Source organism: Daphnia carinata, chromosome 2, assembly GCF_022539665.2.
Source record: "Daphnia carinata strain CSIRO-1 chromosome 2, CSIRO_AGI_Dcar_HiC_V3, whole genome shotgun sequence".
In the NCBI taxonomy this organism is placed as follows: domain Eukaryota; kingdom Metazoa; phylum Arthropoda; class Branchiopoda; order Diplostraca; family Daphniidae; genus Daphnia; species Daphnia carinata.
Window position 1 is genome coordinate 4,065,538 of NC_081332.1, and position 27,126 is coordinate 4,092,663.

The 27,126-nt window shown below is 40.7% G+C and overlaps 5 protein-coding genes across 9 annotated transcripts in view; 3 read left to right on the forward strand and 2 right to left on the reverse strand.

The window, feature by feature from the left end:
* Positions 1-27,126, reverse strand: part of LOC130686741 (cytochrome P450 4c3-like) — a 101,092-nt gene that overhangs the window by 47,632 nt on the left and 26,334 nt on the right. The gene's annotated exons all lie outside the window — the stretch shown is intronic.
* Positions 82-3,626, reverse strand: LOC130686731 (protein Dok-7-like). The gene is made up of 6 exons (XM_057509878.2): positions 3,515-3,626; positions 3,026-3,302; positions 2,810-2,960; positions 2,554-2,747; positions 1,525-2,492; positions 82-1,461 (listed from the first exon to the last, which is right to left on the reverse strand). Exons 1-6 carry the CDS (start codon positions 3,581-3,583, stop codon positions 1,090-1,092), a joined length of 2,031 nt encoding a protein of 676 aa, XP_057365861.1. The 5' UTR covers positions 3,584-3,626; the 3' UTR covers positions 82-1,089.
* On the forward strand, positions 3,767-8,176 carry LOC130686728 (uncharacterized). Its single transcript, XM_057509874.2, has 10 exons — positions 3,767-4,131; positions 4,961-5,149; positions 5,217-5,260; positions 5,327-5,399; positions 5,480-5,824; positions 5,906-6,217; positions 6,312-7,070; positions 7,171-7,386; positions 7,460-7,607; positions 7,677-8,176. Exons 1-10 carry the CDS (start codon positions 3,953-3,955, stop codon positions 7,884-7,886), a joined length of 2,475 nt encoding a protein of 824 aa, XP_057365857.1. The 5' UTR covers positions 3,767-3,952; the 3' UTR covers positions 7,887-8,176.
* On the forward strand, positions 8,640-23,109 carry LOC130686734 (protein phosphatase 3 catalytic subunit alpha-like). 5 transcript variants are annotated; one of them, XM_057509888.2, is made up of 14 exons: positions 8,640-8,882; positions 15,051-15,254; positions 16,792-16,916; positions 17,325-17,436; positions 17,514-17,659; positions 17,762-17,901; positions 17,987-18,064; positions 18,165-18,385; positions 18,457-18,537; positions 19,228-19,248; positions 19,908-19,992; positions 20,085-20,182; positions 20,299-20,791; positions 20,871-23,109. In XM_057509888.2, the coding sequence occupies exons 1-13, from the start codon at positions 8,834-8,836 to the stop codon at positions 20,652-20,654; spliced, it is 1,716 nt and encodes a 571-aa protein (XP_057365871.1). In that variant the 5' UTR covers positions 8,640-8,833; the 3' UTR covers positions 20,655-20,791; positions 20,871-23,109. The 5 variants fall into 5 exon arrangements, with proteins under 5 accessions (XP_057365871.1, XP_059350179.1, XP_059350180.1 ...); XM_059494196.1 differs by having other exon boundaries at positions 20,874-23,109; XM_059494197.1 differs by having other exon boundaries at positions 19,917-19,992; positions 20,874-23,109.
* LOC130686743 (cytochrome P450 4c3-like) lies at positions 24,448-26,999 on the forward strand. Its single transcript, XM_057509900.2, has 13 exons — positions 24,448-24,669; positions 24,734-24,792; positions 24,854-24,975; positions 25,038-25,128; positions 25,184-25,372; positions 25,435-25,504; positions 25,565-25,691; positions 25,756-25,846; positions 25,913-26,019; positions 26,113-26,181; positions 26,249-26,417; positions 26,477-26,656; positions 26,730-26,999. The coding sequence occupies exons 1-13, from the start codon at positions 24,527-24,529 to the stop codon at positions 26,894-26,896; spliced, it is 1,584 nt and encodes a 527-aa protein (XP_057365883.1). The 5' UTR covers positions 24,448-24,526; the 3' UTR covers positions 26,897-26,999.

The window sequence follows — 27,126 nt, forward strand, 5'->3', positions numbered from 1 at the left end:
TGTTTTCTGTACTTTTACATTTTCTAACAAAATTTTCTTATTTCTTTTTGCGGACCATTACACGAACTTGATTTTAAAACATTTTCATTTTGATATAATTGGGATAGGTATTCCTAATTTATTAAGAGACGCACGCAATTGGAGGACAAAAAAATATATATCATTGCGATTACAAATAAGGGGAATATGTAAAACAGATAAATTCATTGATATTGTTTTTTGGTGGGTTCAGCTTCTTTTGCGAGTTCTGTGCCAACGAAACGTTTGCCTTTGATGTTTTGTGCTTAAATTTTGACCCGATTGATCAATAGAAAAAACAAAACAACAACCCTGTAGGCATTTGCATGATAAACAGATCATCGATGAGATGTGCGACAGAGTGATATACAAGTACATTTTTTTTTTTCATTAATAATCGCGAGCGATTTTCTTAAAATATAAAAATTCCACTTTTTGACCATAAAAATTATGTAGAGCTTTTTCTTTTCCATATTAAAAACAATTCACTGAGTTGATTTTTAAACTGCCGGAGGAAAAATAACGCGAATGTTTACACGAGTGTTGTAGGAAATGATGATAGTGAGGAACGGGCGGGCGCGCACGGAAGACTAGCATACCCCGAACGAACGCGCACCTATTGTTTTTTTTTTTTCAATTTCTACACGGATCGCAATCGATAATTATTTGCAAAAATTTTTTTTAAAAAAAAGATTAGGAGAAATGATAAATTTTGAGATTCAGTATTTTCGACTTCTTTGGCTAATGCAGTGCGCTGCTCGCAATAGGTAGAGAGCTCGCTGACCAGAAGATAGGGTAGAGATACATAGATATACACACAACACTAATAGTTAAATCAATATTATGAACGACAGTTTACCGCTATTTTTTTTTGCCGCATTCGCTTTCTCGTTGTGTTTTGCTTTCTTTTTCGTTCGACCCAGGTACTATTACTTTACGTATTGTTTTGTGGCTGTCGATGAATCGTCTCGCTGAACGATGGCAAGATTTACAGTGTAAAAAAAAAAAAGACGGGCGGTTTGTGCTGTTCGGGGAAAATTAAAAAAAACAAAAACATTTCCTTTCTTTTTTTCAAACGCAAGTTTCGTAACCTATAGAAGCCACCGAGAGCGTATCTAGGCGGTCTAAGATGTTAGACAAACTACTGCTATTACTTTGGCAATTACTGCCGTCGGCTAAGATACCGTTGGGTGTGGGCGTAGTGGTTGCTAGGGCAGCCGAAAGGGTAGTGACCGCAGCTGGATTACGTGACGTCGTATCGGCCCACAGCTGAGCGTTCAGCGTTTGTTGAGCTGTGACATGCGGTCGCGGTAGAGACCAGTGACGGGACATAAGCAGATGGTGATGATGGCGGACACAACCAGCCATAGATGCCTGATGGGAAAGCGAATCGGCCGTTACGCTCACGCCGGAGTCTGTTGAATCGGATGAATCGCGATTGCCCTGATGGTGGAAAAATTGAATTCAGAATTGTTGGGACTTGAAAAGATGCTCCAGCAAACTGACCTGGCGACAAGCCGCTGCTGGCATACTGGCTGACCGTCGTAATCGAAGCGGAACGGCATCGTTGTTGGCGTGAGTTGCCGAACGCGAATGGAGCAACGGCAGAGTACAGTGAGGATAGCACGGCTTGGTGTAGAGGCAACGGAAGGTTATTGGATTCTGGTAGTTTATGGCGGCCCCTTCGGCCTGTAACTGCAGCCACGACGAGTTCTGATACACCTGATTGGACCACAGCTCCTTATCTCTGCTGCCGTTTTTGCAACAGGGTCCACCGCATTGCTCGGCTGGAGCTAAACAACGTTGTCGTTGAAGTAAGGTGGCAGGACTGCAGGGAAGGGACTGCATCTGTACGTATTCCTCCTGCTGATTCCACTGATTTTGTCCACGTTGCATAACCAAATAGCCTTGCACTTCTACCGGCACTGCAGCTTTCTTCGCTTCACCATCGCTGGCACTTGGATCGACGGGTTTCTTAGCTTTCTTTGACTTGGTGACGGTGGCGTAGAGCGAGCTGATTCCACCCGGTACTTCCAAGGTGTTTCCATTTGGTTGAGAAATCGATTGAGTATTTGTATCCGAAACGGGTTGGCCGAGGTTCTGTAATACTCTTCGGGGTGTATCGTAATGACTTGTCGGCAAAGTAGAACTGGGTCGCGATTCGCTATTTCCGCCTCCGCAGACTTCGTAGACGGCTTGTGACATTGTGGCATTCAGTGAACGGGGTTTGTCGTAGAGCAGCTCAGGATCGGAACGTTGCAAAGCTGAGCTGAGCCTTGTACCACTTGATATGCTGCTGGTACGACTGTGTTGTTGCGAATAGGAACGTGTGTGTCGTGCGCAGGGAGGGCTCAAACAGAATTCTTGCGCCCGTCTTTGGCTACCCAGTAATGGTGTGTTGGGCTTGCTCATTGTCTGTGATGGGCAACGAGAGTTGACGCTTAATCGATGTCGCATCATTGGAGTTAATAAGCCTAAAAATAACGAAACGTGGTTTGTTTTTCATGGCACTGATTATTTAACAACTGAGTTTACCATTCAAAGTGGATGATGGGTGAATGCGAGTACGCTGGGATTCGGAAAGGCGGCCGCGAACAGAGAATTCAAATTTATTTGCTATTTCATGACTTTGATTGGAGCCCAGAACGAATATCCCCTCGAATCCTCTAGACGAACAACGAGAACCACCCTCGAAGCAGAATCTCCGGTCATCCACCGCTCCGAAACGTCTACAATTTTATCGATAGTTTACATTTGACTCGCTAAAAACGCCCAATAGTTATCTATTCACCTTAAATCGGCCATGTTCCAGTAGCCTATCAGTCGCGGGGGTATTCCCTGGGTTAATGCAAACTGCCAATCTCTGATATGTAGTACAGCAGAGCTGCTAGTGATTTCCAACTTGCCTGGGACACTTAGAAGTTGGACTTCAAACCTTTCACCTGATGGAAAAAACATTGCAATAATTAGCTTTTAAAAATTTGATGGAAATCTTGAAAAAACATACTATGGCCAAGTATTTCTGCTATTTGTGCTTGCCATTCCAGGAGCATTTCTCGACTTTCGAAGGCAAAAACACTGACAAAATTTCGACACACAATGGCCAAAGTTTGTGACTCTTTTTGCAGGAGGAAGCAGCTTTCAAAGCCCAGGAGATGTTCCAAGTTTAGTGAGGATTTGGACTGTGATCCTTTGCCCTTGCTCAATGACTTTTTGTAAAACTGCATTATCAGTGAGTTCGCCACAGGAGAGAGTCTCCGGACGACACACCACCGCCGCTTCCACTGCAAAAATTAACAAAAATTATAATAAATAAAATTTAACGTTTGACGCAGTTTTAGACGAATTAAAGGTTCTGCTTTGACGATCACCAAGAAGACCAAGGAAAAACAATTAACACATAAAAATAACAAGGGTCAACGCGAATATAAGAAAATCAATGCGAACAGTGCAGGCACAACTATAAACACTACATGTAAAACAAAAGATTGCGTACTGTTTTCTTTTCTCTGAATTTTACGTGCCCCTCCAGGACGGAGCTGTCAAAATTCTTAAACTCCGCCATGTTGTTGTCTAAAATAGCAAATGCCTTCAGAATAAGCGGCCCTACTGTCATTAATACGAATGGGGCCCCATTTTCCAAAAAAAAGGCGGGGTTGTCAGTTTTGCCGGTGTTTACGGACATGGCGCGCTACGGTTTCTAATTGGTTCCAGATGAAACCAGCCGTCAGGTGGCTCTAGCATCGTTCGTCTGCAGATCGGCTTGAAAAGGAAAACACTCTCACTGTGTCCGCCTTTCCGTTTCATTTGCCTTACATTTTAGTTTTTTGAGTTTCACATTCTCCCTCTCTGTAGTGTGCAATTGCAAATCATGTAGGAAGGAACTGACCTTAAAGATTCCGAGCACACATTCTCGTAAATTTCTTCCGATGTCATGGCTTTAATCAACAAACTTATTCCTAGACAATTTCGGAATAGTTCGTCCTTGAACAGTAAATCCGACACATGTTTGTTGACTAAGAAACAGGGTGGAAAGCCGCGCGGCGTTCTCTTGGAGGCAGTAAAAAATCAGAGAAATTCCGAGAAAATCTGCACAAATGGAGACAGTATTGGGTAAGTGGCTTTCTCATATAACTCAAGAGTCATGTATGGTAATCAGATTATCACTGCATTCTCTGTATATCTTTAGCTGATTTTGTATCATGATCATTTTTTTTTTTTTTTACCAAGAAGGTGTCTATTGAACATGATCTCTTTTCCGACAATCTAGACTGGCTTCTATTTCAAATACTGTGCATGCTGCATGAAGCCAAATTGCACTGACACATGCTGAGAGGAATTTTCCCAGTGGGCACTCAGCAATCTAAAAAGTATCAGAATCTGTAGATAGTCCGAGCTGTTTTCATCAGCCCCAAATCAAGCACATTTTGCTTCATTGTGCCAAGATACATGCTTATGTAAGCTTTGCAATTCTCAGTATTTGTTGGGGTGAGGACAATCATGTGCTTTCAATAGTTGGCAATCACATCTGTTTCTTGCTGCATCAAACAAGAGACAAACAATTTGTTGATTTTAAACCGGCGCCAAAATTTCAAACTTGCGTCCACCTCATCTATAAATAGTTTTGTGTCCCGCATTTCTAAAGTCATGTGTTCCGCCCTAGATATTTCTTACGTAGTACGTAGTCACGCGGAATTCCCACTCCCTTGCCGTGACTGCTGAATAGACCCATGCCAACGTTTTATAATAGTAGCGTAGCGAAAACAACAAACTCGATGGGGAGGAAGGCTGACGCACATCACGTAGCAAACTGTTTTTTTCTCTCTAGCATAATTTTGTCTGGAAAATGTCAAAGGGAATTCAAACGTATTTTTTCCTTGCATAATGTTTTTTGCTAATTTTTAAAATTCCATGTTATTTATTCTGAAAACACAAAATGCAGCTCTAATCAACCGCAAACTTCCGCTCGTGTTCGATTGTTGCTCTTCCGTGAGTGCGAAGTCCGTGGCCGGCGACTGATCTTTGATTCAGGGGGCGGAGGTGGACCGTGGCATCAGTTCAAGGATGAATTTCAAGAACTCCAACTAATGAAAGACATGGTTTTCGGTTCGGCAACTCTAAAATACTCAGGGTACTTTAAAAAATAAAATTATACATTAGTGAATGCTATTATTATTAATGGCCATTTATTAACACAGGGATAATTTTCGTGTCCACGATTTCACGCCTGTATCATGGAAAGGTTTGATTGCGTCCAAGAATTTGTGATTACCATTAATTACGCAATGTATTGCGTTATTCTCGTCAGGTTATGAAATAATGCTCAGCAAGGTTTTCCTCATTCCACCGTTAGCCCAGCAACCGTCGAGGATTGTAAATAGGTACATTCCGTGACATCAGTATTTTTCTGTTTAGTCTCTGACGTAATCCTCTTCATTGGCGTAAAAACTGTCGTAAATAGAAACAAAATGTCAGCCAACACTGTGAATGAAGCAGACAAATTGGCGAATGCCCCCAAAGATAGTGGCTACGTCGAGACATGGGCGGAAGGAGGCGGTAGCAACAACAGCGCGTGTTGGAGCAGTGGGATCAGCTTGGCAACGAGCGGAGGCTCTTCGCGAACGAGTTTTGCTTCAGGCTCTTTGGTCATCCCGCGCATCGCATCCGGTCGCAAAACAGTATCCGATTCGTTGCTAAATAATAGCAACCAGGGCTCATCGCATGACCACCAACCGCAAAATCGTAACCACAAAACTCGGCTGGCCATGGCCCTCCTTTTTCCACCCACCGAAGAGCTTAAAGAAATGCAAGTTTACGTTTTTTTTAAAGTTTAATAACAATTACAATAAAAAGTATTCTTTTTTTTTTTTTTTAATACTTGCAACAGTTCGACACGTGAAGTCGTCTTTGGTCCGAATGCCTCTCTCGTAGAGCATTTCGTCCAGCGTTTACAGCTGGGCGTTTTAAGAGCTTATGCTAGTCGCACAAACTTCCACAATTTTATTCAAGAGGCCATCAGTCAATTCGAGAAAGACATGGCTCGTTTAGTGAACGCTTGGAAATGCACAGCAATTCCTACCTGCTCCATGGCCCTGGATGCCGATTCATCTGCCATTTGCAATCGCCAGCAAATGGCCCAGCGCTTTATGACCAACTGGGAATCGATCGTCACCGAGACCGACACAAAATTGACTCGCTTGTGAGAATAACTGGGAGACCATAAACATAGCATGTTATAGCATCGCTTTTGATCACTCACATGGAATGTTCTATTTTTCGTTGGATGTCTCTAGTTTCTGGAGCTCGTTACTCTCGGCTTTGCTCACGTACCACGTCAATTGGCTGTATTCCTTTGTCACGGAGCCTGCAGAGTTTTTCGATTGCGGCACCCGCGTGCTCGTCTTGAGCAAGGACAGCAACCTGGCGCGAAGACTCCTCAACGTTCTGGGCTATTTTGTCAGAGTGAGCGCTCCGGCAGTCCATCAGCCGGGGGAGGTGACATTAGCCGATCATTCCCCTAGGCTGAATGGCAATAGCCCGAAATTACCAGCAGAAGAGTGTTCCACCGAATGTCCGACGCAAATTTGCCATTCAAAAAGCATGTTCCAGCTGGGATATGCGGATGGTGCTTCCAACTCATCTCCGGACATGTTACGGATGAGGAGAAATGGTTCCAGTTCCCTGGAAAGACGTACAACCCTTGAACAATTGCCCCACCGCCGAAGTAGCCAGCAGCTGGAAAACACTCGCTATCTCAGGAATTACTACGATGTGCGCTTCCAGCTCTCGCCGGACACTATCGCCAAGCGTGATCCCACCAAAGCTTTTGCCAATCTTATCTCCTCTATCGCCAAAAACGGGTTCCACGAGTTTTACACGGAAGAATTAGCCACAACGCCCGAGAACAACAAGCCTGTCTCGTGCGCTTTCTTTGTTGGCAGTATTCCGGATAAAACCAGTTCACATGAAGAATCTCCTTCCCTGACGGGCAATGAGCCAGGAGGAAACTCTACTGCCACCTCAGTGCGACCTGTTCAAGTACAAATGCCGAGGTATTTCCTTTTCGTTCGAATTTTCTAGTTTGCCTGTCTGACAATTTCTATTTTGCCCTTGTCTCGTTTCATTCATTCAATTTTTTTACGTTTCGAATAGTGTGTCTGCCAAAATCCCAGTCAACGAACAAACACGTCCGCCATCGTGGAATTGGATGTACGGTACGGAATTGCAGGACGAGTATCAAGCTGGAAAAACGCTCCAGTCTTGTGATCCCAGCCAAAAGGATTGGCTGAGCAATTTGCAACTTGATCTGCGAGCTGCTTCAGCCCGCCGGAAAAGCGTCCACTGCATCGTGGCCAACACGGACACCTGGTAGAAATGAAACATCCTGATGGTTATGCCTCAATTTTTTTATTTTTTTATTTCATTGTTCGTTTTGAAATAGGGAAGTTCAAGTGTTGACCTGCGTCGAAGAAGAAGTTATTCCTCCACGTACGAAACAATATTGGGTGCCCGTAACCATGTCTGGACAAGTGGCTGCACTGGTCGAATCCACCCAACTGCTTTGGTTAATGATGCGCGATGCAGAGCAGGTCTGAATTAAAAAAAAAAAAAATAAAGAATTTTTAAAGTTATGCACTCGTAAAATTTTGTTTGTCCAGTGCCTGGATCATATTGAAAGCCGTTTGCGCTTCCTGTGCCAAAAGAGCGAAGACCTTGGTGCCTTGCTCTCGACGTCAATCCAATCGTGGAACATTGACCGTGTAAGTCGCCTTCTGGATATCGAAAATCAAGATCTTCCATTGTTGATGGCCGCATGTTCCGTACACAGCCCGGCTGTGAACTCCATGGGTGGCGTGACGATATTGTGATTGAGGACTGTTGTGTTTGTTGGCTAGTTGGTTTTTTCCCCCTTTTTTTTCATTTCTTTTTTTTTTTGATGAGTGTGTTTAATGTTACCCGCCTCTCAAAATTTTCCATTTTTCGTCGATTTATCAATTTGAGCTGATTTATTCTATTCTTTGAGTCGGTAACATTGAGCTTGTTTCGGTGTTTCATTTTCATTCTTGCCTTGGAATTTATCTGTGAGAAAGTTACTGATCATGAAGTGTGCGCGCGTCCGTGTAGCAACAAAATATAAATCAAAGTTTATTTTCCCAAAGTGTCTAGTTCTAAAATGTTTAGGAACTGGAATAGAAAATGAGGCAGTTTAAGCGGCTGGAACGTTGAAATGTGTCAATTCCAGTGATGGATGTCCCAAATTAAATAGATTTTTCGGTTGACTTACCCTCCGGTTTCCTTGTCCATTTATGTTTGCCTTGTTTGTTTTTTCGTGAATCTTGATTTATCGTTGCAGGGATCAAGTATTCTTTTTTTTTTTATGTCTGCGTGTATGTGTGTGGTCTATTGATCGTGTAAGGCAAAGCACAAAGATATAGAAGAAGGGAAAATGTGAGCTTATGAAGGAATAGGGTATTGCGGGTCGATCGTGTATCGCCTTAAATATTACATAAAAGCATGTAGTTCCTAATCGTGACCATAGGTGGCGTTGGCAATGGGCTGATCTCTTTATTTGCCATCAGTCGTCAGCCCGCCCTCCTGCTCGGAACCCCTTAACGTCCAGGCCGATCTCAGTTGCAGTTCAGAACGAAGGGACTTCGGGAACGCCTGTCCCGTGCTGTGTTGAAATAAACGACGAGTATACGGACGTTCGTTTTGTTGTACATTTTCCCCTTTCATTTTCATCCGGTGAAATCGTGATTTTGTTGGACCATCGGGTGGATGTAGTAGGTGTATCGAATTCCCCGGATTACCTGCAATGTCATCCAACAATCAGAAAATCTCCACCACGGAGCGTGTGATTAAAAGTAAGGTTAACATAAAGAGTGAATGAATAAAAATACGTCCCTGACTTGTGTTCAGAGTAAACGTTGAAAATTCCCCACAATCTTTCAATCCACGAATCGTGTATTTCGACTTCGTTTTTTTTTTTTTGAGGCCGAGAACACCATTTTTGGAAAACCTCTTTTTCGTCTTGTTGAAAAACCTGAATATTTTCTAATTTTTCGAGTCGCCATTTGTTTTTTTTCGTCGTCCCTCGAATTGAACACGATAAGATAGGGGTTTTATACATTTATGTGTTTTTCTTTGCCGACTCTTTCAGTTCGATATTTATCGCCCGTATTGGCACCATATTTTTATGTAGGGGTCTGCCATTTTTCACCGAAAAGAAAATTAGCTTTCCATTTTTGAGTAGTGTTTCATTTTGTTTCGTTTTTGTGTGTGTGTGTGTGTGTGTGTGTGTGGACGAGAAAGCTTTTGTGTGTCTGTTGAATTGCATAGAGTGCCATTTCATTACGCTGTTTGTGGTGGTGGCGGTTCTTATTCTGGCATTCTTTATATATTCATTTCGTATGTAGCCTAAAGGCTCGACCACCATAACATAAAAAAAAAAAAGAAAATCCTTTTCTTTTTCTTTTTTTTTACCTTAAAATTCACATGTCTGTAGGGATATAACCGTAAATGTAACCAATTTTTACGTCAATTATTTTTACTTGAGGGTATTTAGGCATTATCAGGAAAACCAGTTTTTCCCGCGCATTCGCCCCACCTTCATAACCTCAGGTGTGTTTTTTTTGGGGGGGGGGACTGCACTTGTATACGACTCTTTTTCTTCTTGCTCTTTAAACCTCAATGTCGTTTTTAAATTCATTATCTTCTTTTGTGCTACCCCCCACCCAAAAAAGCCCCACCAATTGTGTGTCTGCCGTTTGCGTGTTTTGTCTAACTGGATTTTCGAAGAGAAAAAGAAAATCGGATCGAACAGAAATTTCGAGTTGACGGGAGCGAGAGAGGACGACTTCTCTGTGTGTGGGTGTAAATCCCGTGCGGTGTACGACATCGTCGGTGCCTGCGCCCCGCAAAAAGAGAGAGATTGTAAGAGAGAGAGAGGGGAGACTATGGCAGACAGAGAAAGAGAGACGAAGCGTTTGTATTGATCGAGGGAGCTACTGCCCCGAGAGGTTGGGGAGGGGTCTGCAGCACGGAAGGCTTTCCTTCCCCCGTGAACGGGATTTCACCAGGTTGGCAACTCCATAAGGTGGGGTTGGGTGGACCTGATTGGGTAAAAAAAAAAAAAAAAAAAAAAAAAAAATTTTTTTTTTTCTTTTTCTCTTATGTTGAGATCAAAAAGGAGCTGCTGTTATAGTCACGGGGATGTATACGACCAGTAGCCCCTGGATTATAGAGCTCCTCGTTTTTTCTTTTTCTTTTTTGCCTTCATCATGTCTTCACGATGTCTCCTAGGTGACCAACTCTCTACAGAAAATACTAAATTTTCATCTTGTTGCAAGCTCGTTGTAGTTAGAAATCAAGGAACCAGTTTCGTTAGTACCGCCCGTAGCTTGGTAGAATTATTTCGGGATCGTTTTTTTTCTTTCTTTTTTGTCAAGAAGAGAAGAAATTGAAAACATTTCTAAATCTAGTCGAGCTCTGTCGTGTGTGCAGGCCCCCGTTTTTATTTCTTTTGTATGAACCAAATAGGATTGTATCGTGACCTTGTTTTGCCAGTGCGTAATGGCTGAACAACAAGTTTTTTGCTTTCCGAGGATTCGATCAATAAAAAGTCTAAACCCGTTCGATTGTCAACCTCCACATTTACGAAATGGACCTTTTCTTAAAGTAGACGACACCTGTGTATTGAAGAAAAACATTGAAACAAAAAAAAAAAAAATGCCCTTTTTCTAATTGGATTTAATTTTTGTGATATTATTGGGAGTGTTCTTTGGGTGCGGTCCAAATCCCCCCACTACCGGTCCACGAGTGCGTTTTGAAATGCCATTGTTAAGGTCGACACAGTCGATAAGCTTTTCTTTCTCGCTGGACAATTTTTTAAGGTTTCTGTTTGCAAAGTCGAAAATCGTTAATTTATCTTTCTACTTTTGAATAGAAAACAAACAAAAAAGTATTAAGTTATTTGAAGCTGTTGGTGCAATCAGCTTTTTGCCTCTGTTGTTTGGTAAGGCGAAGAATAGTTGAACACACGAGAATGTTGTGCGGTCCAGATTCAATAATAGATCCGGACGAGAAAAAGTATAAGGAAGCGCGGGGCTGATGTAGCGTCGGTACGAGGCTTTTTTCACGAGAGTCCCGCGAGGTTTATTTCGGGATCTCTTGTATCCCCCTTTTCGAAAAAAAAAAAAAAAAATGACAGTAAAGAAATATTTTGTCTACTAGCTCGAATGGGTTTTCTCTTTGGTGCTGGACTACGAAGACGGAAAATTGGGCGGAGAAGCAAATGAAAAAGATCTCTGTATGTGTGTGTAGGCGTAAGACTATATCGATTTTTTTTATGTGTGCTTTCAGAGAGGCTCACAGAAGCTTCTTTTGTGTGTGTGTGTGTATGACATCGAGAGTGGACCAAAAGTCTGAATCTGGGGTCCATTGATTTTTTTTTTTTTAGTGTGTCATTTTATTCTTTGAAAGAGGAGGTCGATGGCAGCACAGCTTTTTTCACTGTGTGTAATAATCATCAAACTAATGAAACGATAATTAGTAATCGTAAAATCGATCCTCGTACGGGACGAAAATGGCGGGCTCCCCTCTATTACCCTCCTTTTACAATCACAACTAATTGTCGTCGTTGCACGCAACGGTGATGGAAGTGCCGGCCAGACGATCGGGTCAAACGGGCGTTTTTCTTCTTATTCCGTTTTTTTTTTTTTTTTTTTTTTTTTCCTTTTTATTTCGGCTAGTAAAGAGAATGAAAGATCGTTCCATACATTCCCATTAGAATTGGGTCGTCTTCTCCCGTTCGAAAAGGAAAATCCCGCGGGATCAAGTCTCGATCTCTCTCTCTCTCTCTTTTTTTTTATTATTATTCCTCCCAAGTTGGTGATGGCTTTAGATACTGTACACAACTCTTCCCGGCCAACAAGAAAAAAAAAAAAAAAGATGTAAGCTTTTGGGTTTTTTTTATTATTATTGTGGTCGAGGAAAGAGAATGCGGCAGTAGCGGGGAACTACCAATGACTCCCGACATTGCGGATCTTTTCACGCGCTCGATACGGAAGCGAAGGATCTCCTATAGTTTGTGTTTGAGCGCAAAGATGATGAAGAGAAGGCGGAGTCTAGGGAGATGGCCGTGTCTCTCTCTCTCTCTCTGCGAGGATATGATGATGGCGCTAGCTCTAAAAGAATGGCCGACAGGGAAAAGTCCCGCAATAAGAAGATGGAAAAGAGATGTAGCACGCACACGGGCCCCATGGACTCACTCACTCTCTCTCTCTCTTTCGCCGCAGTCTTCCCTATTGATCCGAGCCTATTCTCTTTCCAGTTATCCCGTTTCCTATCTAACCCATCCCATCCTCCTTTTTTTTTCCTGTCGTGCCGTTTTCACGCTTGGTCAGATGCAACATCGTCTTGCGAAAAATATATGTATATATATTTTTTCTTTACCTTTGGCGCGTAGGGAAATATGGTCGTGTCACACCTTTTATGCCGTGTGACGGTGGTGGTGGTCGAGTTTGATCGATCCTAGGTGCAATTTTCTCACCTTTACACGACAGATCGTTCATGTTGAAACTAATCCCACCTGGGTCAAAAAAAGGAAAGTTTTTCCTTCTTTTTTTTTCCTAGAATTTAGGGAGGTGTTGCATGTACTTGAACACATCAAAATGGAGGGTTTAAAAAAAAAAGGGGGACACATATGGCCACAGGGAGTAGTGATGATGATGATGTGCATGTCGTGACACGAAGCGTTGACTGAAAACTTTCATTTTCGCTGCTAAAAACCTTTACGTCGCCGTTTTATTTATTTTTTTTTTTTGGGAGAAGAGAAAATGAGAGAGAACCCTCTCGCACCATTCCCCCCGCAGGTGTGTTCTATAGCGTGCGTGTCGTTTGAACGAGCTCGGGAGGACGATCGATCAAATATACACGCTCACGATTCTGTGAAAGTGGAATGGGTGGGGGAGGTGGGGGAAGTAATGTTAGAAATTCTTGTTGATTCAACGGGTGCGAGAGTTCTATTCGATTTGAGAAAGGGGGGGGGGAATGACATGCCAATAGTGGACTGGCCGAGCCAAGAGGGTGTGGCCCACAATGGAAACCTGTCAATCCTATTAAGCCTGTTGGCTAATGAGGGGCTTATCATTTTGTTTTGTAAAAATGTGTTTATTGGAAAAAATTTTAATTTTGAATTCTGTTTGGGCAAAAAGGGAGAATGGAGTTAATCAATGGAATTGGTGGTAAAAGAAAAATAGAAAAAAAAAGTGGGGGGGGGGGCTTAGCCATTTTGCACAACAACATTGATCCATCCTCCACCCCATCTCATGGGAAATTAATGGGTCAGATCACGACAATTGTTGTCGTATGTCTGGCTGGCAGATAGTATTGTGCGCATGCGCTACGCACAATTCACGCGTTATCAATTGGGAGATACGTTTGTTTCATTGCTCTGGAGGCGGACCCTGTAAAAAAAAAGCCCTTCTTTTTAAAATATGTTTTCTAAATATTTTTGTTTTTACATAAAGTTCAAGAAAAAAAAAATGAAACTCTAGAAAGTAAGGTGCACTCGATGATGTGATTATGGAGACTTTTACTTTGGCCTTGTGTGTTTTGAACGAAAAAGAAAATAACTTTTGGGGGAATGTAACAGGGAGCTCTCAGAAGTGAGGCAGACAGGAAAAGCTTTTAATGTTTTCTTGTGTCTTTGGGGCCTTCTGAGCGTCTTGTAACATCCCTTCCTTTTTTTTTTTTTTTTTTTTTCTTAGAGAGGGGAGGGTGGTGGGTTTGCGCATGTGGGATCTATTGATTTTCGCTGGCTGGCAGTTATGACCAGCTTTAGGGAAAAAGAGAGGCAAGTTGCAATGTTTAGAAGAAAAAAAAAGAAGTAGCGTGAAACCCTTCTGTACCGTTTCGCTCACGGTGGGCTCAAGGGAAAATTGGACAGGAAAACAAAAAAAAAAAAAAAAAGAAAATGTGAGAACCCCAAAAGCAAAGCCGCGGGATCCGCCCGAAAACGTTACCGTTATTTTCTTTTTATAATGTATGCCGTGTGTACATACACACATATACTCAAAAAGTTGTGAATGTCATTCCGATCCCCACTATATATTTTTTTTTGGGGGGGGAGGAGGTGGAGGAGAAGGGGGGGGGGGACTTCTTCTCGTACGTTATCGATGTGCCACCGGGTTCTCTCGCACTTTGTATGTCATGGCACTCCTCCTCCTTTTTTTTTTTTATTATTATTATTGTCGTATTGCCGAGTGTATAGATGGCGGTATATGCACTAGCGTGACACGCCAACCTGTGTGTACCGAAAAGAAAACGAGGTTTATCGCGTTACGTCGATAATTCACACATTTTTTTTTTTCTTTTCGTTTCTTCATGTTTGATGACTGCCCCTTATTTCTCCTCTTTGACGTTGTTAAATAATCAAAAAGAGTGGGGCCTTAGCGTAGCGATGACGAACGAGGGGAGGCCAAAAAGAACGAGATTGGTCTCCACCTTCGGGGTACATACGAATGCGTTTTTATTCGGCGTGCCAAACAAAAAGGTTTCGTTTCTTTTTTCGTGGGATAATGAGCTACTTGGATTTTCAAGTTGTTGAAATCAAACTGAGCCAACGTGAACTTTGGTCTGTTTTTCGTGTTTTTTTTGGCCGGTTTGAAAAGTTTTTTGTTCGGCAACGTTGGACGGTCTCCTTTTGACGTTTGGTTTGTTTTATTTATTTTGTATAAAGAATTGTCGGTAAGAGTTAAACGACTATTTGACTTTGGGAAATCAAAGGATCATAAAACTTTGTGTCACATGCCACCGTATCGTTTGCAAATGGCGGCTCGTATAAACGATCGGGTACCGGACGGTACCCTAATGGAACTTTCCAAGAAAACGAGTTTCGATTTCTCGGTCTGGACCCGAAAGCCAGTGTGGGATCAGGGGCAGATTGTTGTGCAACTATAAATGTATCTTACCCGAATTAATTAAAAACGCAAAAAAAAAAAAAATTAATTGTTTTTTTTATTGTTTTTAAGGTGTGCCGTTCCCGCCGAGTCGCAAGTTGTCGGTGGCCGAGGTGTTTGACACGAAGACGGGCAAACCGCGTCCGGATGTCCTCAAGCAGCATTTCATTTTGGAGGGGCGGATCGAGGAGGCGGCCGCACTCCGCATCATCAACGAGGGCGCCGCTCTACTCCGCCAGGAGAAGACCATGATCGACATTGAAGCGCCCGTCACAGGTTCGCTAAACATTTTTTTGTTTTTGTTTTTATCTCTTAAGACGGAAATGAAAACAAGGGCGTTAGGGAAACGAGGTAATGGAGTGGTAACCAACTGTCATGCACTACCGTGAAACAACATCCGCATCATGATGGATACTAACCCCCTCGAGCTACTCAACCTTTCCGGAATGCTGATTGGCTGTGTTAATGCGAAGAAGAGCAACGTGCAAGAAGAAAGGATCTTTTTTTTTTTGCTGTTGTTGTTGTTGCTGCTTCGCTTTCAAAGGCTAATCTGCATACACACTGCAAGTGTGTGTATACACATACTTTAAGGCGCGTTTGTGTGTGTGCTTGCCTTTTAGCCATCGGGAGCTTTTGAATTGATAATGAGAGTCAGAGAACGAGAGGGGGGGGGGGAGAAGAAGGAATATATCTATTTAAAAAAAAAAAAGAGATTGCCCGGGATTTTGGGCTATTGAACTAGAACTTGTGCCCGCCAGTGTTGCATGTTCGTCAAGTCCACTTTGATAAAGTTGAGCCATACCAAAGTTAGCCGTCCATCGTTGCTTGTATATAAAGAAGAAAGAAAAAGGGAGAAATAGATAACAGAGTCCAACATCGATTGAAAAAGGAGAAAGGGAAATGAAATAATGGGAGCATTGATCAAAAATAGACTGTAGAACATGGATCGATTCTTCACTATATAATTAAAAAAGAAAATCTAGACGTCTAGTTCTATCTCCCCCTACCTTTTTTTTTTTTTTTAATATTTAAAATAAATTCTAGTTTTAATAGCAAAACTCGTGACCCTGATTACATATACCCGCTTTTTTTTTTCTTTTCTCAAAACACCGCACACTATCCTAAACCACCGCCAGCATATATATATATATATAGTTGTCTATTCGTCCACTCTACAGGTGTCTGGCGAGTTGTCTCTATTTCTCTCTCTTTCTTTTTTTCTTTGTTTGTTCCGTTTTTACTGTAGAAAAGGAACGAAGGGAAAAAAAATCATGTATTTTTTTATTTTTTTGGACTTGGCCGTCTAGACAGGTCCTAGTTTTGATGTTTTTATTGTCGTCATTGTCGTTCCAAAACGCGATCGTTGTTGTTTCGGGCCTGGGGAGAAGGAAAAAAGAAATCTTTGGAGTAAGTAGGGGGTGGTAGGTGAGTGGGAGAAGGCTTTTTATTTATTTCTTTTTTATTATTTTTTTTTTTTTAAGCCTCTCTCTGTGCATGTGTGTGTGTACGTTATCGATTAGGCAGGGCTGGGCAAATAGAGGAACGCTGACGATATTATATTATGTATATGTGTGCATGTCTAGTGAAGGGAGGAAGTTAAGAGGCTTTTTTTTGTGTGTTATTTTCGTGGCGAGAGCCATCTAGCGTTAGTAATAACAACTAAGAGTGCGTACCGCTAGTGCCATGGATCGATTTCAGAAGGCTTGGTGACTTTCTATTTATAAATATCGTTTCTTTTTTTTTCTTTCTTTTTTGTGATTCATGTTTGGTTGGTTGCTGGTGATGAATTCGAAATGAAAAAAAAAATGAACAGTTTGCGGCGACATCCACGGACAGTTTTACGATCTGATGAAACTGTTTGAAGTGGGCGGATCGCCGGCCAATACCAAGTATCTCTTCCTTGGCGATTACGTCGACAGAGGATACTTTAGCATAGAGGTAAGACAAAACAAAACAAAAAAAAGAAAATTAAATTCATTTCCTTTTCTAAATCTTCTGACGGGCGAGTGAATACATTTCAATTGTTCTCTCTGGTCGCATTCGCATGCACAAAACTGGACTCGAAAAGCGCATTGTCGCCATCTGTCAGTGATGTCATTGTGTGTGTCGAGTTGGAAAGACCATTTGTCTTGGTGTAACGCCAACTGTTCTTTTTATTATTATTTATTTTTCATCATTTTTTTTCTGAATGCGCACGCAATCGCCCGTCTCTGTTATCTAACAATTGCCTTAGAAAAAACACACACACACGTCCACCCGTGGCATCTAATCAATTCCTTTATGATTTTTGTGCCTTTTTTGTACGGTGATGGCGTCGCCATTGTTTATCTTTTTGGGCCTCAACAGTGCGTCCTCTACTTGTGGGCGCTGAAAATTTGCTACCCGACCACCCTGTACCTGTTGCGGGGCAACCACGAATGCCGGCATCTGACGGAATACTTTACCTTCAAACAAGAATGTGAGTTTCTTTTTTATTATTATTATTTATTTTTTGAATCGTTGTTGTGAGTGACGTAATTCATTGTGACGGGTTAGGTAAAATCAAGTATTCGGAGCGCGTCTATGACGCTTGCATGGAGGCGTTCGACTGCCTTCCACTCGCCGCCCTGATGAACCAGCAGTTCCTCTGCGTCCACGGCGGTCTCTCCCCCGAGATCCATTCGCTCGACGACGTGCGAAAGGTATACGACCTTTGTTTTTTGTTTTTTTCTGCTGATATAACTAATTCTGTGTTTTAATGACATGTGTATTCATTTATTATTATTTTTTTTTTTAATGTCTAGTTGGATCGGTTCAAGGAGCCGCCAGCGTTCGGTCCGATGTGCGACCTCCTCTGGTCTGACCCGCTAGAAGACTTCGGCAACGAGAAGAATGCCGAACACTTTTCACACAACTCTGTCCGGGGTTGTTCCTACTTCTATAGGTAGACAGAAACAAAACAAAAAAGTTAATTGAAAATATTTTGTTTTACTGATGAAATACTTTCATTTATCTCTCGGATCAAACAGCTATGCAGCCTGTTGTGAATTTCTTCAACAGAACAATCTCCTTTCAATTATCCGAGCGCACGAAGCTCAAGATGCTGGGTATATTAGACTTTCTATAAGAAATTGTCGATTCAGTTTTTTCAAATGAGTTTAATTGTATATATATATTTTTTTTTCTGTTAACCACGTGATTAACCAGATACCGGATGTATCGGAAAAGTCAAACGACCGGTTTCCCCTCGTTGATAACCATATTTAGCGCTCCTAATTATCTGGACGTGTATAATAACAAGGCGGCCGTTCTGAAATACGAGAATAATGTGATGAATATCCGGCAGTTTAACTGCTCGCCTCACCCTTACTGGCTACCCAACTTCATGGACGTCTTTACCTGGTCTCTACCCTTTGTTGGAGAGAAAGGTTCTCTGAAATAGAACAACTCAAATTTAAATGCCGCAATGAAAACAATTCTATTCGTGTTCTTTTTACAGTGACGGAAATGCTGGTCAACGTCTTGAACATTTGCTCCGACGATGAACTCGTCTCCGAGGGCGAGGAGAGTATCGAAGACGGTGAGTATTATTGCGCCAATCGCTATTCTTTTTTTTCTTTTTCTGTTTATATTTTCTGGCCCAACCACTCAATCCCAAACTGTTCATCCTCTTCGTGTTTCTCCTTCCTTTTAATTTTATTTCTCCTCCTCCCTCAAAGACCTTAAAATATTTAGTTTTATTTTTTTAAGAGTTACGCCCAGAACTTCTTACCTCTTTGTTTTTATTTTATCCGCAATCCCGACAGAATCAAATCCGCCCCTTCAGTAAAAAGAAAAAAGAAATGATGTCTTTTAATGTAAATCAGCCATTTAATTTTTTTTTTTATTCATTTTGATTTCAAATTTTTATTCGTTTGTCTCTCGTTTTTCCTACTACGCCCTTTCGCGCACACACCTAAATAGAGGGCGGGGCTTTTTACGGTTCATTAATAGATAATCGGTTATTGATTTTTTTTCTTTCATAGAAAACATTTCAATTGGTTAGTGTGTTTTTAGATATCCAGGTGGTTCTCGTAAGAATTTTTTTTTTAATCCTTAGAAACTGTCAGTGGTCACTTTGTTAAAAAAAAAAAAAAAATATTTTCTTTCACCCCATTACTTTCATTTCTCTCTGTCTGTCTCTCTCTCTTTTCTATTTCTTGTCGTTCACTCACACACACACACAAATTCCCCGCCTGTCCGTCTGGTCCGTCCGTTGGCTGGTACCTAGGCGGCAAATTGGAACTTACCGGTGAGTAGTTTGGATGAAATTTCCCTCCGCGGCAACTCCTCCTCCTCCTCCCCCCGTCCGCCACATTTGAAAACGAAAAGAAAATGAGGAATTTTACTTATTCCTGTAGCTCAACAGTTATTGTTATTATTATTTTTTTTTTTTTTTTTTTTGAAAATTATTATTATTGTACGAGGCTACTTCCAGGGAATTCTCATTCCAGAAATTCGAAAAGCATGGCTTTTTTTCCTTCTTAAAAAAAAAAAAAAAAGAAAAGAAAATGTAAACTTGTGATAATGTGGAACCATTGGGCAAGTCAGTGTGTGTGTGTGTGTGTGTGCGCGTGAATTTATTTCTTTTCACATTTTTTTTTTGAATTTTTTGCCCGCCTAGTTGTCGATTTTTTTTTTCACGTTTGTGTGGTCTTGCATCAGGTTTGGTCTTGGGCCTGCAAAAAAATCGTGTCATAGTCACCCTCTTGTTTATTTGATTGCCTCCAAACTTTGCCCTCTTTTTCTTATTTCTTCCACCTATCCAACGTATTTTCTTTCTTTTTTTTTTTTTTTTTTTTTTTTAATTCTGTCCTCCCCCGATTGAATTTTTAAAATTTTATTTTGTGTGGCATTCGATTCAATTCGAGTGTTGCGTTCTCACACAAACTGATCACGTTCTCTGGTAAGGGGAAGCAGCTGCCGTCCGCAAAGAGGTTATCCGAAACAAGATTCGAGCCATCGGCAAAATGGCCCGTGTCTTCTCCGTCTTGAGGTAATAAACGATGATTCGTTTTTTTTTTTTTTTGTTGTTGCTAGTAATAGATTTTAATGACCCATTTCTCTCACACCCCGGCCCACCAACAGGGAAGAGAGCGAGAGTGTGCTCCAACTCAAGGGGCTGACCCCCACCGGCTCCCTACCGCTCGGCGCCCTCTCCGGAGGCAAAGCGACGCTAAGGAACGGTAAAAGACATTCTAATAAAATGTTTTATGACGTCGATATATTTTCACTTAATATTTTGACATGTTTTCTCTCACTACGCCCCCCCCCCCCCCCCCCCCCCCCCCCCACCTAATAGCTTTGCAAGGATTCTCTCCGACCCACAAAATTACGTCGTTCGAAGAGGCCAAAGGCTTGGACGCCATCAACGAGCGTATGCCACCGCGCAACGACGCTCCTCCGCCGCTTCACGCGTCGTCCAACTCGTCGGGCGTGTCGCCTGTATCGTCGAATCCGATTGCAGCGGCGGCCGCCGCCGTAGTGGCCGAAGCGGCCAGTGCCAACTCGCATGTGCCCAGCGTCAGCGTCAACAACAACAGCAGCGGCGGCGGTGGCAGTGGCGGCGCAGGGAGCAACAACGTCAACAGCCATTCGAAAAGTAACTCGCACGTCCCGACCGGAAGTGGAGCTGGTGGTGGCCACGGTCACTCCTGAGCCAGTCGGCAGTGATTTTGTTGATGATGTTGGTTTTTTTTCTTTTCTTTTTTTTTTTTACCTCCCCTTTTTCTTTCTTTATTTTTTGTCGATTGTAATTCCCGACGCCACCGCAAGTTCAGCCTGGACGCGACCCGGTATATTTTCAAAAATATTTTTAACGTCTATTCCTCTCCGTATAATTGATTTATTCGTCTCGATTGAAACAATGAAAAGTAGGTCGGTCCCGTCCCGTCTCGTTTTGTTTGTTTGTTTTTTTCGACGGAAGATTGGAGACAAAAATTGCAGATGGAGACACTAGGGAAACGGAACATGATGACATCACGCGTGTGGAAGAACGTGAATTTTTTGCTACCGCTGTTCAGTTTCCTCACTCCCTTTTCTATTTTGCAATCTTCTTTCATCCACTTTTTTTTTTTTTCGTCCGTGTGTGTGTTGTCCCTCCGGTTTCTCTTTAGCCAACATCACACTTATCTCTCTCTCTCTCTCTCTCTCTCTCCTCGTCCCGAAAAAGAAAGAAAAAAAAAAGCAAAACAAACAAAAAAAGAAATACTATTGTGTGTGAGTGCGTGTGCGTGTGAGCATTACGATTTCTTCATATATATTCCTTCCTCTCCCAAATTCTCCTCTCATCCAATCACTACGCTCTTATTATTATTTTTTAAATTAAATAATTATCCCGAGTCCCTATTTCTCCTTGTCTGTTGATCATATTTCATCGCTTTATTATTTGTTTTGTTTGTTTTTTTTTCCTCCCTCCCTCCCTTCCAATCTTTAATTGTCCCACTACTATATTATTATTTTGTGTGTTCGTGGGTGTCTTTGGGGTGGGACTTGCGCGCGTTTTTCGAAATATTTTTCATAGTTTTTTTTTTTTTTTTTTTTTTTTTGGTTTTGATTTATTTTTTGTTTAAAATTTTTTGTTTCGCGATAATGATGAATGCTTTTTTTTCCCCGCCATCTTCCCCACAATTTTTGCCTCTCGTCGGCTCTCTCTCTCTCTTAATTTTGCTCCCACGAAACTGGAAAAAAAAAAAGAAAAGTCACTTGATTATTATTACAATTAAAATCCATGACAAAGCAAAATAATACCCATTTGTTTTGTAAAAAAAAAAAAAAAAGAAAGAAAGAAACAAAACGCTTTTTTTTTTGTGATTTATGGATATCTGGGTTTTGTACGAATTGCTGATGGGGAAGAGGCAAATTGCGGTGGAATCGTCACAAAAAAATGCGTCACGTTCTTTTTTCGGTGGAGGAAAGAAAGACCGGAAGAAATAAAACGGCCCAGTCGATTTGTTGCTGGACAACTAGTCACTGCATAATGCCACCCAATGGGGAAAGGAGTAGAGAGAAAAGACTTTTAAATAATCGGGAAATTTATGTTTTTTATTAATTGGTCTTTTTTTCGATTCACACCTAACAAAAAAAAAAAAAATGTTGTGTTTTATTATTTTATATTTTTAAACAATTTAATTTTTTTTTGTTAATCGTTTAAATTCGGGAAAATGGGCTTTTGTGTGTTTATCTTCTTGCTTTTCGACTCCCACCCAATCCAAACGTTTTTCTATCGTTTAAAATTACTACCACCATTTTTTTTTATTATATTTTATTTATTTTTTTTTTTTTTTTTTAGCTGTTGTCTTAGATGCATTATTTTTCCAGCTTTAGTTTAACATAGTTTATAAATGTGTGTGTTATTATTTTTTTTTTTTATGGCTAAAGGCCCAGGGAACCTTTTTTTTTTTTTGTGTGTGTGCGTGTCGTTTTGAAACGACTCTTTTCCTTCGAGTCTCGTTTGGGTACATTATTTCTTTTTTAAGTATTATTGTCTAACCTTTTGCCGAGCCCTTTTTTGCCTTTATAATGCGTGTATTTTTATTGTAATATATAATATTAGGAATTATTATTCATTACATCGCCCCCCCCCCCTCCACACACACGGAGAAATCGCAAGGCAAGAAAGAACTGGGGACAAAAAAAAAAAAGAACACGTGTACTCGTATCAAAAGAATTTAAATTCTTTGATCAAATGTTTGTAACCCCTTGCTAGAAAAAAAAATGATTTACTTTGAACTTTGACACCGTATTATCTCCCTCTCTCTCTCTCTCGAAAATCTTAATTTTTGCCATAAAATTGAGGTGGAATCAAACCAGTGTTTTATATATTTACATTTATTCATTTTTCATTGAAGAAAAAAAGAAGAAATTTTAATCCCAGTCCATTAATGAAGAAAAAAAAAGAAAGATTAGCAGGAAATTAAAGAGAGCCGTCGGGATGATATTTTGTTTGTCTCCTTCTCCTCCCAACCACTACCGCCACTACCCAGATTGTGTCGAATTTTTTGACCTTTTTATTCTATATATTTCACTTGAGCCATTCTTATTTTACTTTGGTCCTTTTTGTAAAATTTTTCTCTGATACATATTTAAGGAAAAAACCACAAAAAAAAACACATCTTTTTATTCAATGACAAGACGTGAGTAAATCGTGAATATTTTTTATTTTATTTTGTGATTGTGCAAGCTCTTTTATTTAACATTTTATTGATATAATGATAACTTTATCTCTCTTTTTTCGCCCAGTCCTTACCTGTTGAATGCGTTGACGTGTATTTGAATTTTTTAAAACATTTTTTTTTTTCAAGAAATCCCATTACATGAATTCCCCCATTTAAAAAAAAAAGTAAGTTCTCTCTCTCTCTCTCTCTCTCTCTTTCTTCATTGTGGAAAAAGAAAAATTTTTACCTAAAATTTTCTCATCATGTTGTGTATGAAAAAAAAACAACAAAATGTCGCGTCTGATTTCTCCCTATCTATTCTATTCTCCGGTATACAACACAAGAAAAACTTAAAAAAAAAAAAAAATATTACGTTATTTGATAGTTTCATTTAAATAGCCAGGGAGTGGGTTTAAATTTTTAAAGGAACCTTTTTCCGACCCTTTCCTCTATGACGGACACACGTCTCAAGTTTTATCTCATTTTATAGTTGGTTGTTTACCAGTTGCCTATCTCGTCTTCAACGTGGACACACATCGGGGAAGTTGTTCGAAAGGCAAAACAAAAATTTTTTATACTCAACTTTGATTTATTTAAACTATTAGGTTGTGGGATTCTTAATGTCATGTCATTTCGCTTCTTGGCTGACGACGTGAACATGTAGATTTGCTGATTGCCTTCTTCTTTCTAATACCAATTTGCTCTGCTCTTATCTTACGTCATTGACGTTTTCGGTTATCGAGCAACTCTGGTTTTGTAGGTCTAGTAAAAAAACAAAAAAACAGCCGAGCCAAAAGGGACCGCGTCATCCCAAATGTCTGATAATAATAACTCAACCTACGATAAGAAATGCAGTAGGTAGCTCACTCGATTGCGACTAATCCTACTTAACAATTAAACTAGTTTGTAGCATCATTGATCAACAAATCGATCCTCCTTTCTTTGCGTACCATCATCATTCCTTAGTTTGATTTATCCTGTCTCCCGATTGAAAAAAAAAAAAAAACTTATAGCAAAATAACAAAAATTTTCAACAACGTATTGCATTTCACGCCAAATTTTTCCTGTGCATCTTTGTGTTGTATCGTGTTATCAGAGGCCATTACAGTTTACAGAATCCTTTCTGTTGGGTTGCCTCTCTGTTTGCATGTTAGCATTAAGTTATCGCTCTCTGACACGTGGACGCTTGATGGAAACCAAAACATCCAAAGTTTGTCAATATCTTTATCGGGATTCGATAGTGAACTGAAGGTCATGGTTTGATCTGAACAGAAATCTTCAAACTGAGCTTGGATGCCAAGTCTGACGCACTAAGCTTTAAAAAAAAAACGGTTTAAAATAATCCATATTTGATCTAGTGTTTTTACCTTCAGCATGGATGTAACGAGCGGAGGAGAATCGTCCGTTTGGATTAGCAGCTTTTCCATCTACACCGTGACTACAATTTTGGCTACGCTCGTAGTCCTGGCTGTCGTGAAACGCTACAATTTCATGCAGCGATGCAATAAAGTGCTCGGGTATTAATCAAATATGATTTTTTCCCCCTAATTTTGTAAGAGTTAAGGTAAACTTCCTTTGCAGATCGCCAACGGAAATTCCATTGTTTGGTGGTGGCTCCATGATCTTTGTCCCACCAGAGGGTAAAACAATAATTTTTTTAATCGATACTTAACAAATATAAAATATGATTCAATCATTTAGAAATTATGAACCTTCTTCTGCTGTTACACGTTGTCTTTGGTCGGATATCCCCTAGCGGAATCATCCGCGCTTGGATCGGTCCGTTGCCAATGTTTTTCGCAACCACAGCGGAGGCAGTTGAGGTACGTAAATCCTAAAAAACAAAGGACAGGTTAAATAGTCTACCTTTGCGTGTTTGTTCTAGGCGGTACTCAGCAGTAATAAAATCATTACAAAGAGCCGAGAGTACGACTTTCTTCATCCTTGGTTAAACACCGGCCTTTTGACGAGCACAGGTTTGTTTTATGGCTGGTCATCGTCGTTTGGAGTTACCTTAAATTCTTGTGGTAGGTAGCAAGTGGCAAACCCGCCGTAAATTGCTGACACCGGCGTTCCATTTTAAAATCCTCGAGGACTTTGTTCACGTTTTCAACGAGCAAAGTCGCATTCTGGTCAACAAGTTGAACCAAGCAGTGGCCAAAGACAGGGATCTTAACATTTTTCCATTCGTGACGCTCTGCACACTCGACATTATTTGCGGTGAGTGTTGGCAGTATTTGCATAACGGGATGGTTTCTTTAAATTAAAATTCGTATTTGAAGAAACGGCTATGGGAAGAAATGTTGAAGCTCAGAGTAAAAAAGATTCAGCTTATGTTCAAGCCGTTTACAAGTAAGTTCTTTTTTTAATTTTATTTACCTGTATGGTTTTTTTTAATGTTTTCGGTTGAAGCATGAGTCAGCTTATTCAACATCGTCAAGTCCGATTCTATCTTTGGGCGGATTGGATGTTTAAACTGAGCTCATTTTGGCCAGAGCAACGCAAAGCTTTGGATATTCTGCATGGATTTACCAACAAGGTTAAATGTAAATTCAATTGTTATAGGAAAACATACCTAAAGTTATTTTTAAACTGTTGAACAGGTGATTCAAGAGCGGAAAGCCGAGCACCGAAAGCAAAGCTCTGACATTGTTGAACCTTCCAAAGATGTAACAGAGGATGCCGTCTTTTCTAGTAAGAAGATCGTTACGTAATGCTACGAATGTGATTATCTTTAAAGCTTACTTTTATTCCTTAAAGAGCGACGTCGGCTAGCATTTTTGGATCTATTGATTGAAGCTTCTCAAGGAGGCACCGTACTAAGTGATTCTGACATTCGCGAAGAGGTGGACACCTTCATGTTTGAGGTAATCTATAGTACTGTATTCATTTGCATAGCTACCTGCATTTGTGTACCACTTAAATTTCTTTATGGCTGCCGTTCGTTTCGTGTCTTACAGGGTCATGACACGACTTCTGCAGCCATCAGTTGGTCTATTTTCTTGATTGGATGTCACCCAGAAGTGCAGGTAAATTCCTAAACTTTTTAATAAATAGAAGTGAGATCCAGTAATCGTAAAACGTTAATTTACTAAGGAAACGGTGAACGAAGAATTGGATCGAGTTTTCGGTGATTCTGACCGGCCCGCTACAATGGCCGATTTGAATGAATTGAAGTACCTAGAATGCTGCATCAAGGAAGCTCTTCGACTGTATCCAAGCGTTCCAATTATTAGTCGCACCTGCGTTGAAGATACCGTGATAGGTTTTTAAGTGATCTTAAATAATATAAAATTCGTGGTAAATGAAATTCGATTTACGTAGGAGGTGATGAGATTCCGGCGGGGACATCAGTTTCCATCTGCTCGTATTACCTTCACCGTGATCCAAAATATTTTCCCGATCCGGAACTTTATCAGCCAAAACGTTTTCTAGCTGAGCATGCAGAAAGGCGCCATCCGTATTCTTACGTGCCTTTCAGTGCTGGACCACGTAATTGTATTGGTAATTGAATACTATATGATAATGAAATGTCAAAGGATTTATGTATAACCAGATGATTTCTTTTTACTTTCAGGTCAACGCTTTGCATTAATGGAAGAGAAAGCCGTGCTGTCGGCCATCTTGAGAAACTTCCATGTCCAATCACTGGATAAAAGAGAAGAAATAGTTTTATTGGCAGAATTGATTCTACGCCCTCGTGATGGTATCAGAGTTCGTCTCGAACCAAAAAAGAAGCAATAATCGATTACGACAAAGTTTTAAAAAATAATGAAAACATTAGGGGCGATATTCTTTCAAGATAAAATCGTTTTAATTATGTTAAACTGTGCAGCTACTAGAAAACATGTCGGAATTCAAGAATAAAGTGCAAAGACATACTTGATTTTACAGTTTGAGCAAATTTCCTTGTGCAACAGTGCCGATTGTTCATAAATAAAATTTATTTTTCAAAATCAATATCGAAATTTTAA